The sequence below is a fragment of the Erythranthe guttata genome, chromosome 4 (genome assembly GCF_056151865.1).
Source record: "Erythranthe guttata isolate IM_541 chromosome 4, IM_541, whole genome shotgun sequence".
Lineage (NCBI taxonomy): Eukaryota > Viridiplantae > Streptophyta > Magnoliopsida > Lamiales > Phrymaceae > Erythranthe > Erythranthe guttata.
In genome coordinates, this window is record NC_142536.1 from 2,083,784 (window position 1) to 2,097,995 (window position 14,212).

Sequence of the window (14,212 nt, forward strand, 5' to 3'; positions counted from 1 at the left end):
TGTGTCATGTGCAATAATGGTATTAATAGTGCATTTAGATGGTATTGACACAGGGTAATCGAAGTACTGTCCCGAAAGAATTTAGTCCCAACAAGGGATATGTCATATGTAATAATGGTATTGCTCTTGACTTCGGACGGTATTAACACAGGGTACTGGAAGTATAATCTTTGATGGTTCTGTAGTATGTGTCATATGCCACAATAGTATTGCTAGTGTCTTTGAATGGCATTGCTAGTGCAATCGAATAGTATAATGTTTGATTGTAATGTAGTGTGTGTCATATGCAACAATGGAATTGCTCGTGCATTTGGATGGTATTGAACGAAATTACTGAAAGTACTAGTAGTGGAACTTTATAGTACGTTGTATTTGTTATAATTGTAGTTTTATGTGTATGTAATTGCAGGAATTGATGTAAAAGAAGATTGCAGCAAGCTATCAATAGGCTGCAGGTGCTCACCGATCGCTTTTCAAACAGATGAATGTGTTTTTGTGCCATAAACAATCTGTCCTTTTGTTGTAGAGCTAATAATACTATTGATTAGCTCTACTCGTACTTTTCCATTGTATACATTGTACTATATGTTTCGATGAAATGTACTTACCTTTTGAACACATGGTACTTTATTTTGCGATTAATTAGTTTGTATAAAGAATATAAGCGTACCATAAAAATGAGCAACAAATACTTCCTAGTCTATTCGAAGATACCTTGTCAACACTAGACTTGTACTTACTTGATGAACAAAGCGTACTTCACGAAAAACTTACCATAATCGACTCCCACATTGTTCCTATTCATTCTTAATAGTCTTAAACTGAAGAGTTGTGTCTTCAAATGCGATCATATGGATGCATTGGCCCGACAATAATATATAGAGTGTAACAATACTATATGAATGGCAAACATATACTTTATCAGTGAACAAAGTGTACTATAGTCACGAATCACTTGTACTTCACATGTGTATTCATTGTACTTACTTGATGAACAAAGCGTACCATATTTTTTGATGAATTGAATTGTACCAATTTCATTGACGCTTTAATGATCAATAAGTACGGGAGATGCATAAATTATGTTTTAGATGATTATTCTAAGGTAGGTGAACATTATTGTTGCGTTTGGAATACAAGATCCCATAAATATGTTGAATTTCATACATGATTCTCATATACTATACAATGTATTCATACAAGTCTACAATGCTCAAGTGTAAAACTAATATTTTCCTCAATTGTTACCATAATCGATATTGATCAACTCCCGCATTGTCTCCATTCATTCTTAATAGTCTTAAACTGAAGAGTTGTGTCTTAAAATGCGATCATATGGATGCATTGGCCCGAAAATAATATATAGAGTATAACAATACTATATGAATGGCAAACATATACTTTATCAGTGAACAAAGCGTACTATAGTCACGAATCACTTGTACTTCACATGTGTATTCATTGTACTTACTTGATGAACAAAGCGTACCATATTTTTTGATGAATTGAATTGTACCAATTTCATTGACGCTTTAATGATCAATAAGTACGGGAGATGCATAAATTATGTTTTAGATGATTATTTTAAGGTAGGTGAGCATTATTGTTGCGTTTGGAATACAAGATCCCATAAATATGTTGAATTTCATACATGATACTCATATACTATACAATATATTCATACAAGCCTACAATGCTCAAGTGTAAAACTAATATTTTCCTCAATTGTTACCATAATCGATATTGATCAACTCCCACATTGTCTCCATTCATTCTTAATAGTCTTAAACTGAAGAGTTGTGTCTTCAAATGCGATCATATGGATGCATTGGCCCGAAAATAATATATAGAGTATACCAATACTATATGAATGGCAAACATATACTTTATCAGTGAACAAAGCGTACTATAGTCACGAATCACTTGTACTTCACATGTGTATTCATTGTACTTACTTGATGAACAAAGCGTACCATATTTTTTGATGAATTGAATTGTACCAATTTCATTGACGCTTAATGATCAATAAGTACGGGAGATGCATAAATTATGTTTTAGATGATTATTTTAAGGTAGGTGAGCATTATTGTTGCATTTGGAATACAAGATCCCATAAATATGTTGAATTTCATACATGATACTCATATACTATACAATATATTCATACAAACCCACAATGCGCAAGTGTAAAACTAATATTTTCCTCAATTGTTACCATAATCGATATTGATCAACTCCCACATTGTCTCCATTCATTCTTAATAGTCTTAAACTGAAGAGTTGTGTCTTCAAATGCGATCATATGGATGCATTGGCCCGACAATAATATATAGAGTGTAACAATACTATATGAATGACAAACATATACTTTATCAGTGAACAAAGCGTACTATAGTCACGAATCACTTGTACTTCACATGTGTATTCATTGTACCTACTTGATGAACAAAGCGTACTATATTCACGAATAACCCAAACTTTACCAGCTTATACATTGTACTTATTTGGTGAATAAAACGTACTATATTCACGAACAACCCAAACTTTACCAGCTTATATATTGTACTTATTTGGTGAATAAAGCGTACTATATTCACGAATAACCCGAACTTTACCAGCTTATACATTGTACTTATTTGGTGAACAAAGCGTACTATATTCACGAACCATCGGTGCGAACCCTCTTTCCACGCGAATTAGCATCTTTGCGGATCACGACAATGTCGACCACACTCATCTTCATTATCAGATGCAATGCAACCATATTCTCCACATCTTCATCACTGCCCAATGTCACATACAATCTTTCCCGATGAGCCAAGTATTGGAGGATCAGTGCATATGGATGGATATGATTCCATTTGTTGATAATAGCACCATATATCTCCATTAAGGTCGAATTACTTTTGATGGAAATAATGTGAAGTTGATCTTTGTATCGACAACTTCCAAGAATCACTGTGGGTACATCATTAGATACATCATTTGTAGCCATTGTTGGGTGGGTGGGTTTTACAGTGATTTTTTCGTCGGAAAAAAGAGGAAACCAGAGGAGAGAAAGAGAGAAGAAATAGAGAAGAAAGAGAGCAGATAGAAATGAAGAAAGAGAAGAAAGAAAGAGAAGATGAAGAGAGAGAAAATGAAGAGAGAAAAAAGGAGGAGAGAGAAAATGGTGAGAGTGAAAAAGAAGAGAGAAAATATAATAAAATATATAAAATTAACATTAGGGACTGATCTGCATGTCAGACGCGTGAATAGGGACTGAATTGCTTGGGGAAACTACCTAGGGACTGATCTGTGTTTTGAGTTTTGGATTAGGGATTTATCTGTAGTTTCCCCATAAATTAATTATAAAATTATAATACATTATGAAATAATTTTTGTATGCTTACGTTGCAAGAAATTGAAAAACGTTGTAAGAAATTGAAAAGTAAGGATAGTAACTAAAGGAAAAGAAGTAAACACGCTAATTAAGGAAATAAATGAGTGAATTAAGGAAATAAATAAAATATCACACACCAACTGTTGGGCCCAACTCTTTGTCAATTACCCGAGTCCCATATTTTTTGGTTAGGCCGAAGTTGACCCAAATGTAATAGACCTTGTAGAGATTCCCTAGATAATTATAGAAAAATTTTTGTAGGAATTATTTGGAGTATTCTAGTGAACAACTATTCCTATCCATTAGATCAGAGAGATTTTCATTATTCATTGAGGAATTGGTCTAGTATAAATAGGAGTAGGGACTTCATTTGTAAGTATCAAAGAAATCCCAAAAATTGGGACCCAAAACCGACCCGTACTTTATCAGGTCCGGGTCCGGGTCAATGATCAATAGGGTGGAGTGGGGCGGGGCGGTCTTCGGGTCGGGTCTGGACCGAGTCCGGGTCGAACCCGGCCCGTGGCCGTATCTATATTGCACTACTATTAAACAATAAATAGCTAAATAGCAAAACAGTATTAACATTAACATTGACATTAAAAATATGATTAATATTAAAATATTAGAATTAGTATTAAAATTAATATTATTAATAATAATAATATTAACATTAGCTAGTATTTAAACTGCAAAGAAATTGGACAGGGAAGGATATTAATGACAGCTGTTTACTTTCCTTATGTATTATACTTCAAATGGTCGTGATTAATTCTCATCCTCTTTCACAAATCTCTCTGATAAATTCTTTCAAATCCGAAAATCTCGTCAATCTGAAAGGTAATTAATCATCTAAAGTAGTTATATATATTGAATTTATGGTTAATCATGTGAAAATCCCCAGAAAATCGCGATTTATGATTATTTTTAGTGTTGGGTTTTCGAATTTTCCACGCCTAAAATGGGAGTGTGAAAGCAGTTTCCACGCCTAAACCAGGCGTGGAAACTGCTTTCACACGCCCATTTTAAGCGTGGAAAATTAGTTCCGGCGTTCGGTCCACATGCCGGTTCTAAACCGGTCGGCCAGTTCAATTATTTTTTCAGCCCAGTATAAACGAAATGATGTATTATATTTAAATAAGTATTAGTTAACAAATTTGCTCTGACTTAGGTGGTCAGCGTCTCTTCTAATACACAATAGACTTGTGTTCGAGTCTTAGGTCCGTCTCCCATATATGTTTATATACGATGGATGTGAGAAGTTATTATGGGGAGTTATTGGAAGTGTATATTTATTGTAAGTGATAAATATGGTAGGAAAGAATACCAAATGATATAATTATAGTAAATTTAAAATACTTAATTTTGTAAAACCTTTCTTGTAATATTTGGAGTATGTTCTTCTTTGTCGGTGATGAGTATTTTTAAATGCCAACATGTTGGAGAGATTACTCGTGACTTTCGTTTATAGTCAATTAGTCATAGCAAAGTTAATAGAGAATTGTCGAGGATGAAATTTATTTTTTGGCAAACATAATATAATTCATTTTTAGTTTTATCGGAACATTTTCTTGTTGAATCACATGATTGGTCATCTACATTTCTATGTTGAGCTAATACATGAAACTGTATTTTTTAACTTTCAACAGTTGAATTGATTTTATTAGGTTAAACCATATTCACATTTTATGCATCTCAAGATATATTTTGCTTCATCGCATTACTCTCTCGAGACTTTTGTCACAATTAAGCAAACACATTATTTTTTATGTTTTTTTCGTGTAGTGTTAATAAATCAGAAGATATTTACATTAAAAGTTGTAGTAATATACATTTTTTCATACTTGCAATATGGAACAATTGAACTTGATAGTGAATAATAAAAAAGTTAATTGTGTGCAATAGAGAATAATACTTGTAACAATTTGTTATATAATACACATCTTTTAGTATCGAAAGAACCCTAAATATAAAAATGGATCTCATAGGAAAAATAATCTAGAATCGAATAATTTGATCGCACATCCTTCCATCATCACTGCAAACAGATGTAAAATTCCCAGAAAGCTACATTAGTGAGCACACATCAGATATGTCCTTTAAAAGCAAAACAATCTTGGAGGCACTCCAATAATTCCAATAACCATATCATGTGCCCGAATGTCTTAAAGTTTTGAATATAAATTTCGATTAATATCACAGACAAAGTAATCTTCTATGTCCATGAGAAGGTGGATTTTCTAAAACTCAATATGTCGGCAAAAGAAGTAAATTAATCAATGCAGAATCAACATGTAAAATTAATAGATATTCAAGTCAAATGTAAAATTATTAGTGAAAAAAAATGCAAACTAAGAATGAGATGTACTAACCTGATACGCATTCGATCACACAAGATCCCACTTGCGGACATTGCGATCCAAAGAACCATACATAAAGATCTGTGCACTCATCCTTTTGAGTTTGGCTATATACTTATTTTTGGAGGAGAGAGTAGGCTGGGAATGCTTAAGTGACCGTGCAATAGAATTTGATCTTTATTCATGGTCAGATGAACTTGATCTGTCTTTATCAGGCCCTACTTGAGAATTTCATGAGAACTGATGCATCAAACAATTTATCCAGACTTACCTCTGTTGTTAGCAAAAGTATTGCACACCCTGATCTTCTTATATTTGAGCAGGTGAACACATTTTTCTGAAACCAAATTTTACATAAACGCAAAACAGAAATGGGGTTTTTTTTTTCGTAATTGTTCTTGTCAAGGCATCCAGGCTATATGAAGTGAAACACAATAATGAATATACATAAATTATTAAAAAAAAAAAAAACTATCTGAAAACAAAAAATAGAAACTGAATAAATTCGCCTACGAAGAATTTAAGAAGAAATAAAACAACTCTCGAACAATTCATTTTACATGTTGGTATCTACAATCTACATGCGCGATAAACATAATACATGAACGTTTGATGTTCGTGTTATTTCATCCTAAAATCATTTTGATACGAATTCCATACAGTATATGTAATTAGTATTAATAATGTTTCCATTTAAATAAATCCAAGGTTCATAAAAAGCCAGGAAAAAAAGAATGCAAAAAGGGGGCAATACTCGAGGAAGCGCACCAGGAGGAAGCATGGAGATGAGAACTTCTCGCACCATTTGCTGCTGCTACAAACATGTCATTCCAAACAGTAGAGCCATATCAAGAATTAGAATATAGTTCTGCATAGACTACATACATAATTAAGAAGGCACTCTTCCTTTAGTGATTCCAAATCTCTTGTTAGTTGTAACTCCGGATCCAACTTCTATCAAGAAAAAAAAGCTTAAAGATCACTTATGTCTTATAGCATTTTACATAGAAGGCATTGAGGTTTGAAAATAAAAATATGAACATAAATATTTTCTAATTTAATCGTTGCCGTATGAATAATAAAAACTCATTTTACCGGATGGTTTAACTCGGTTCCAAAATGCATCCCACAGCCACATCCGTGATGGTTTATGTGTTCTATCTTTTCCACCATCTTTTCTCCCAGAGAGAGGCTCAACATTTACTAATTTGTTGTTAGTTAGCTCTTTCAGAGGGGGTTCAAGATTATGCGCATCAGTGGAGGCTACTATAAGTTTTTTAGTGGTAATTGATAAGTTATATCCTCGTCAGATAGACGTATAACGATGGAAAAATACTTAAATCAACTCAAATCCTAACCCTGTCTACAGAGTTAAAAAAAACGAAAAGAAAACAATAATGAGGTCGAAATCACCAACAGAGTCGAATCACCGCACTTTTGCTTGGCCTTTGACGAATCAGATTCCAATGATGAAAGCCTATGGGCAACTGTCCACTGTCATTGATCTCGTATGTTAGTTGAACCCCTTTTTCACCTCAATTTCACCGATTTTACTCTATGCATTTCAGTGTGTGTTTATTTAGAATAATCACATGACCCCTAATTTTTGAAGAAAAAACAAATCCATGAGAACATGCATACACCGAATACAGAAGGACTTAACAAAACTGAAAAATTTGATGTTTTCTTCGGCCATATTCCTTCAATTCATACCCGAAATATGGAAGCTTGGAAAATTCCGTTGAGGTTTTCTACGGGAGGGATGAAAAGGGAGTTTCTTCAATCTTCCCGGAACTCTATAATTCTTGGCTTCAGGAGATGAAGAATGTTGAGCAGTGCCAAATAAAATTACTTTTTGTTGCAGTTTTTGGTGTTCAAAGGGATTTTCGGGAGAAGCGGAATACGTGAGATGAATGGAGAGCAGTTACTGATCGTGTCTTCTGTGTTTTTTTGTTGTTTTTTACTTTTCTTTTATTTTTCATTTTAATCGTTACCTTCGAAAAAAAAGAAACTGCGAGAATAAAAATTCTCAAAAATACCCATAAGTTTAGGGTTAGGGTTATAGGTCAAAATATCTTCTTTTTATATATAAGATAATACTAAAACGCACTAACAATATTAAAAACACATTAAATCTTAATCTTATTTTTCATCACGAGAAAAAAAAAATTATAGAAAGTTTAAAATTTGAATTCTTGAAAATTATATCACTAATTTTGAGATTTCTTTCCCAATAGATATAAAAAAATATTTAGTTGTTATTTCTTCAAAAATGATTAATTATTACTATACTATTATTAACCAATTACATATTAATTATAATTTCATTAATTCATTCATCAAACAGATTAATTACAACATTTATTCCACTTTTTGAATATAGTTCTTAGAATAAAATGAATAGTTTTATTCAAACATATTTATAAACTAAACCACGATACGTTTAATTTTAAATTATTTTCTCACCCTATCAAAATAAAAAAATTAAACTATATTTTTTTTTTATCAATAGAGTTCGGAAATTGAATTTGTAGTACATTTCACTTCAATAACTTTTACCCATTCAAACAATATTAAATCATAAAGATTAAATCATTAAAACAAGTTATAGCTCTGCATAATTAAAGCTATCAAAATAGTTGCAAAAAAACGAAAGGAAATACCTGAGTTCAATTGTCGATTTTACAGGATTACAGGTACGTCTTATTACTCCCTTGATACATATTTTCCATTTACTCGTGCTTGAGTTTAGACCTCCTTGTTAAATATATATATATATAATATATATAGCGAGAGAGAACCTAATTATGGATTAATAAAAAAAACCATACGCATAAACAATACGAGACCATACTGTAATGATACAAAAATGTAACACACGAGAAAAAAAAAATTAAAAAAAAATGCAAGATGATGAAGAAGTTATCAAACAGCTGCGAAACCTTAAACTGCAGCAGGAGAATTATTATGTACAAATTAAGACAACATTAAACTCAGGCTTATCAAGGATTCCTGAGGGCAGCTAATCTCTTCTCTAGATCATCAGTGCTTGAACTGCAATAAATAGGAACAATATCATAATTAATATAAAACGCGGGCCCCACATGTGCGCTCGAGTAGTAAACGAGGCATCAATAATTAAAATATACCTGCCAACATCCTGTGCCTTCTTCCCAGCAATTTTTCCTTTTGGAGCAGATGACAACTGTACATTGAATTGGGGTAACATAAGTAAAACTCAACATGTTGTTATATTACCTAATTAAAAAAAAAAAAACAAGAAAAAAAGAAAAGAATAAACCTGTGAGACGACGTCTACACCAATTTCGTCGAGCACCTGTTACACATTCATCGTAGGTACGAATCAATACTTGGATTAATCAGTAGCAGTGATTAAATAAATTTAATAAATAATTGACCTGGTTTGTCAAGTCCTCTGTTTCATCCTCAGCCTCGTCGTTGTCCAAAGCATCATCGATTGTATCCGACATCATTTCAGTCTACACACACATAAAATGGAAAAAATGTTTAACTTCACCGAGAGAAGGTGTTATATATATATATATATATATATATATAGTGGCACTTATGCGCATACATATAGAGAGACTTACGGTCATATCCATTTGCGCTGATTGCTTCTGGAATTCTTGAATCACTTTCCTCTGCTTCGCGGGGTCCATTTGCTAAAATTTCAAGATTGTAAAAATGAATAACTGACGAGAAATATCGTCTCGTAAGGTTAGATTTTCGTTCGTCTTAAGAAGTCGATTATCTTAAGTTAGAATCTAACCTTATTCATTGCAGCCATAGCTTTAGTGGCACCTTGCATACCAATAGCTACAGAAGTCTGAGCAGACATTGCCTGCAAAAAGACATAGTTAGTTAAGTTAGTTACATCTTTATTATAATGCAAGAAAATAGAGCAACTTAAAAAATTAAACAAATTTAAAAAAAAAAAAAAAATCATTGAGTAAGACCATGTAATTGTGTATACCTGAGTGTGAGTCGCCATACCTCGCATCTGAGCTCGACTGCTTTGTAAATTGGCTATTTGTTGGCGGAGCCTGACTAACTGGCGTGCTAGGATTTTTGTTGCTGTCTGAAAATTGCAGGTTAAGAAAAACACGAAGAAAAATCCGAATGCGGTTTATTAAAAATGGTTATTAATCGAGTCGGTAAATGTAGTTAGTGTATTGAGTTCGAATATGCTATAGAGACCTCATTCCCTGTTTTAGCAGTTCTCTTTATCTCAGCGACAAGCTTCTTTTCCTGCATCACAAATAAACCATCCTATTTTAATATGCGTATACGTATACACGAAGAAATTTGCGCCGATCGATGCATCATGAATTCTTAACGTACCTCTAATTGCAATGTGCTGATTTCTTTTTCTATACCTAAATAGAGACCACAGTCAAAAATAGCGTATATATTAGTCGGAACTCGGGATGTATTTCATGTTGTGTATCGATACAACATGAAATTCATTAATATTAAAAAAAAAAAAACAATGAGAAGTTAGAATATAAGTATAGGCTCTTCTTATATGCAACTCTTGCCTACATAGGCATAACTAAATCTAATATACTGTATATCAACAAGACGTCGGCTTACATGATATGAACAGATAATAACTGTTATATATATATATATATATATATATATATATATATATATATATATATATATAAATGTAGCAAATGAAATACCTCTAGTAGCGTTGGCCATATCTCGTTTACTCTCTCGAACCATTTCTGCAATCAAGTATGAACGAAAAAGTCAACCTCGTTGACAATCGAATGATGGGTGTTCATGGCGAGAAAAGAAAGAAGAAAGATAACAAACCTCTGGCCGTAGGTTTCTTGGTGAAGATGCTCATGTTTTTTTCCGATCAAACGAACGTGTCCGGATTTTTGAAATAAGTCTCTTGTGTGTGTGTGTGTATATAACGACGATAACGCGGTGAGATAATTTTGTTGTGCGTGTATTTGATGCTTTTTTTGCTATTTTGTTAATTAATTATTCCGATTATTTTAATGCTGTCGTAGCTGAATGTGTCCAAGTTATGAGATTTTGGTCAAAATTGCAATTGCCCCCCAAGGTTTTTCATTCTTCTAATTTTTGAATCGTCTCAGCAAAAATCACACCAAAAATTGCATACTAGCAGCACACACTTTTTTGTTAAGTAAAAAGAATATATATATATATATATATATATATATATATATATATATATATATATCATTCAAATTTAACAACACCAAAAATTGCATACTAGCAGCACACACTTTTTTGTTAAGTAAAAAGAATATATATATACATATATATATCATTCAAATTTAACAAAAACGTGTAACGTCAAGAAATGTAATCAGTTAAGATTTGCTTTGACACTATTTGCGTCGCTAATCAAAATCACAGAAAATGAGCATACAACACACAATTTTCACCAAGAATCAAGCACTAGGAAGATCCAAAATTAGTCAAAATAACTCAATAATATTAGTGTGTTTATTTTCAGAAATATGCATTATAATATATAAAAATCTAACCAATTTGCAACTCTCTGGCACAAAAACATGTTTGCACCAACAATGTGGCTCAAACACATGACCACATGAAAAGCAAACAACACTCGTCACTAAATTCAAAGCATAGAAACAGCATTATAAGAAAATCAGAAACTAATTACTGCAGAAAGGGAAAATGCCAGGGGCCAATCCAACTACCAAAAGAAGAATAAGGTCTGAGACAACGATTTCCAAACGAAGGCAAACACAACAGAGGCAAAATTCGAGTATCTTTCCTTTTGTGAATATCCCGAGGACAAGTAAATATGCGCGTAATAAATAGTTTGAAATCCCTACTCCAAATTCTTAAAAAATTGTACTTTCTCAGACTGCAATCTCTTTCTTAAGTTTTGCAAGCTCCTGTCGGACGACACCAGCTTTCTGCAAGTTAAAACAACAAACAATATAAACTTCAACAACAATATGCGGGAAAAAAAAGTAATAATAAGCAAAAAAATGATTCCAAAAGATTCTCCAAAAATATTGTACAGAGACTGGATAAGCATTGTTAGTTTTGATTCAGAACGGTTAAGTGACAAAATATTGCAATTTCGTTTCTTAAGTAATGGCATTCTCGGATAAGCTCATTGCAGCAAAATGTAAAATCAATATGAGAAATGCGCACGTATAACGGAAATACCTTGATTTTTGCTAGCATGAGCTTGAATCGGTCAAAATCGTTGAGGGCAGCCCTTCTCTTCTGAACAATCAGCTTCCTTCCCCATGAGCTCTTCTCCCATTTGCCCTTAACATCTGCAAGAAAAGTAGTAAGATCATCAGTTTCGACTGCCAACGCAATCAGAGTGGCGAAAGATGCTATCAGTTCAAACACACACCAGCAGCTTCCATGGCAGCTATAAGAGTCTTCTTGTTTGGAACCCTTTTGATATCAATCTTGATATCCGTAAGAGAGAGTCTCTTGAAATTCATCTGACCCCTTACCATGTCGGGAGAATCCACTAGAGCCTGTTATTTCACAAAAGAGTTATGGCACCAAAGTTTCAAAAGATGAACTGAACAAAACAGAACAATTATAGGAATTGTCATACGCAACTAACTCACATACGCATCGAGGAAACAGCCAATCATTTATTCTCGGTGAAGACATCAAATAAACCACAGATGAAGGCAAGCACGAATCATTTGCAGGATTCAATTTGTTTTAATTTCCCTCTATTTAAAGAGATTAACAGGCTTGAATTTCAAAACATGCCTAAAAGGCAAGATAACATAATATTTGCGGGTCGACCCGGCACGTTATTGGGGATACCAAACATCAAACAAAGTCAAATTATTTAGTTAATCATGGCTAATCTCCCCAACCAAACCAGGCCTAATCATTTCTAAACACACTAACCACATACTCACTCTCAGTAACCCATGAAACTCACTGTCATCATCCCCGCATAATCAAGATGGGAAATAGACTCATATACCCAAACCCTAGCAAAAACTATTTAATCCATAAGTAAGCATAATCCTTCAAATAAGGGATCAATAGGAAAACATACAACCTGCTTCTAAACGAATTCATAGCTAAACAAAATGTAAAATTCCAGATTTGAATTGAAACGCCAACTTGAAAAACAAACATATTGTTGCAAGCAAAATGCATCGGCAAATTATAAAAAAAAAATCGGAGAGGCGTACCCGGTTCTGGTCAATGACGTCAACGATGACGACAAGCCTGCCATAGTCCTTTCCGTAGTTGACAAGGGCCACCCTCCCGATCTCCACGTACCTCTTGAACGGCTACATTAAATTACAAAAAAAAAATTTAAAAATTAAAAATCATAAAATCCCCAATCTGTACGCACATAATTCACATCGGAGAAATGAGATAGAGAGAGAAAGAGCAGCGTTCGGACTAACCATCTTCAGATGATTCTTGCGTCTGCGTGCGCGATGAGAGGCTGATTTGGAGACTGAGAAAAACGGAGAGTGAAAACGATGAAGGTTTTGTTAGTGAGGAATTAGGGCTAGGGTTTTATTCTGCAAGTGTTGGGCTGTGTGAAATTCCAATTGGGCTTTAAATATGAGTTTATGAAATCCTAATTTAATTTGCCGCCCGTTAATATTTCGGCCCAATACGCTAATACTAATAATCCATGCATAATGATAATAATAGATTAAAAACTAGATAAATTAATAACCTCATTTGAATAATAAATTCTTCTGGTCTCAATTTGGCGATAATGTTCTACACTATTAACTAGATAATTTAATATATTACTAAATTAATAGAATTTTCCTGGTCTCTACTGTATTAATTTATAGAGTTTTAACTGTACACCCGTTTTATTATCTTATAGAAGCCATGTCGTATTAAAATATCATTTTTTATTTATTAAATATTCAAAAGTGAATTGCATTTAATGTTTTCATCTAAATTATCTAATTATTTGGTTATTTTTGAATATTTTAGTTTCGAATCAAATAGTTAAGCTAACAGTTCTATTAAGTTATATATGACATTTTATTTTCAGTTTTATTTACAGATTTAATATTTAAACAAATTCAAATCAAATCAAATAACATATAATAGGTATTTTTTTAAATAACATCCATTCATTCATATCATACCATGTTTTTTTTTTTTTTAATGAAGCAACCACAACTATTCATGTAAGTGCACTGCGTATAATAACTTGTAAATTATACGAGAAATATAAACAACACTAGACATTTTATTCAAAATTGAGTCAATTATTCCAACTGCTAGGTTATCTCTTACGTAATACGGGACATATCACACCATGCTTGAGACGAGAAATTGCACTACATATTCATTATCAACAATTAATGTTAATAAGCACAAAGTATTTGTAATTTCAAATTGTTGCAGGCGGGACCAAACTTTGGGTAATACAATCAATCCACGTCAGCATGTTGAAAAGCTT

General features: G+C 32.9%; 2 protein-coding genes and 1 long non-coding RNA gene across 5 annotated transcripts; all 3 read right to left on the minus strand.

Moving 5' to 3' along the window:
- Positions 1-5,251: 5,251 nt before the first annotated feature.
- Positions 5,252-7,739, minus strand: LOC148770898 (uncharacterized). Of its 3 annotated transcripts, none has more exons than XR_016030708.1 (4): positions 7,453-7,739; positions 6,835-7,338; positions 5,752-6,690; positions 5,252-5,417 (listed from the first exon to the last, which is right to left on the minus strand). It is a non-coding gene; the product is annotated as an uncharacterized LOC148770898 (long non-coding RNA). The 3 variants fall into 3 exon arrangements; XR_016030707.1 differs by having other exon boundaries at positions 5,752-6,693; positions 7,453-7,738; XR_016030706.1 differs by having other exon boundaries at positions 5,752-7,338.
- An 814-nt stretch (positions 7,740-8,553) lies between these two features.
- On the minus strand, positions 8,554-10,731 carry VPS2.3 (vacuolar protein sorting-associated protein 2.3). The gene is made up of 11 exons (XM_012980379.2): positions 10,588-10,731; positions 10,452-10,496; positions 10,105-10,139; positions 9,961-10,011; positions 9,737-9,841; positions 9,533-9,604; positions 9,354-9,425; positions 9,159-9,239; positions 9,041-9,076; positions 8,889-8,944; positions 8,554-8,793 (listed from the first exon to the last, which is right to left on the minus strand). Exons 1-11 carry the CDS (start codon positions 10,619-10,621, stop codon positions 8,742-8,744), a joined length of 639 nt encoding a protein of 212 aa, XP_012835833.1. The 5' UTR covers positions 10,622-10,731; the 3' UTR covers positions 8,554-8,741.
- Positions 10,732-11,408: 677 nt separating this feature from the next.
- LOC105952120 (Ribosomal protein L14) lies at positions 11,409-13,340 on the minus strand. The gene is made up of 5 exons (XM_012975635.2): positions 13,185-13,340; positions 12,963-13,064; positions 12,149-12,278; positions 11,953-12,065; positions 11,409-11,693 (listed from the first exon to the last, which is right to left on the minus strand). Exons 1-5 carry the CDS (start codon positions 13,185-13,187, stop codon positions 11,637-11,639), a joined length of 405 nt encoding a protein of 134 aa, XP_012831089.1. The 5' UTR covers positions 13,188-13,340; the 3' UTR covers positions 11,409-11,636.
- Between the last annotated feature and the right edge of the window lie 872 nt (positions 13,341-14,212).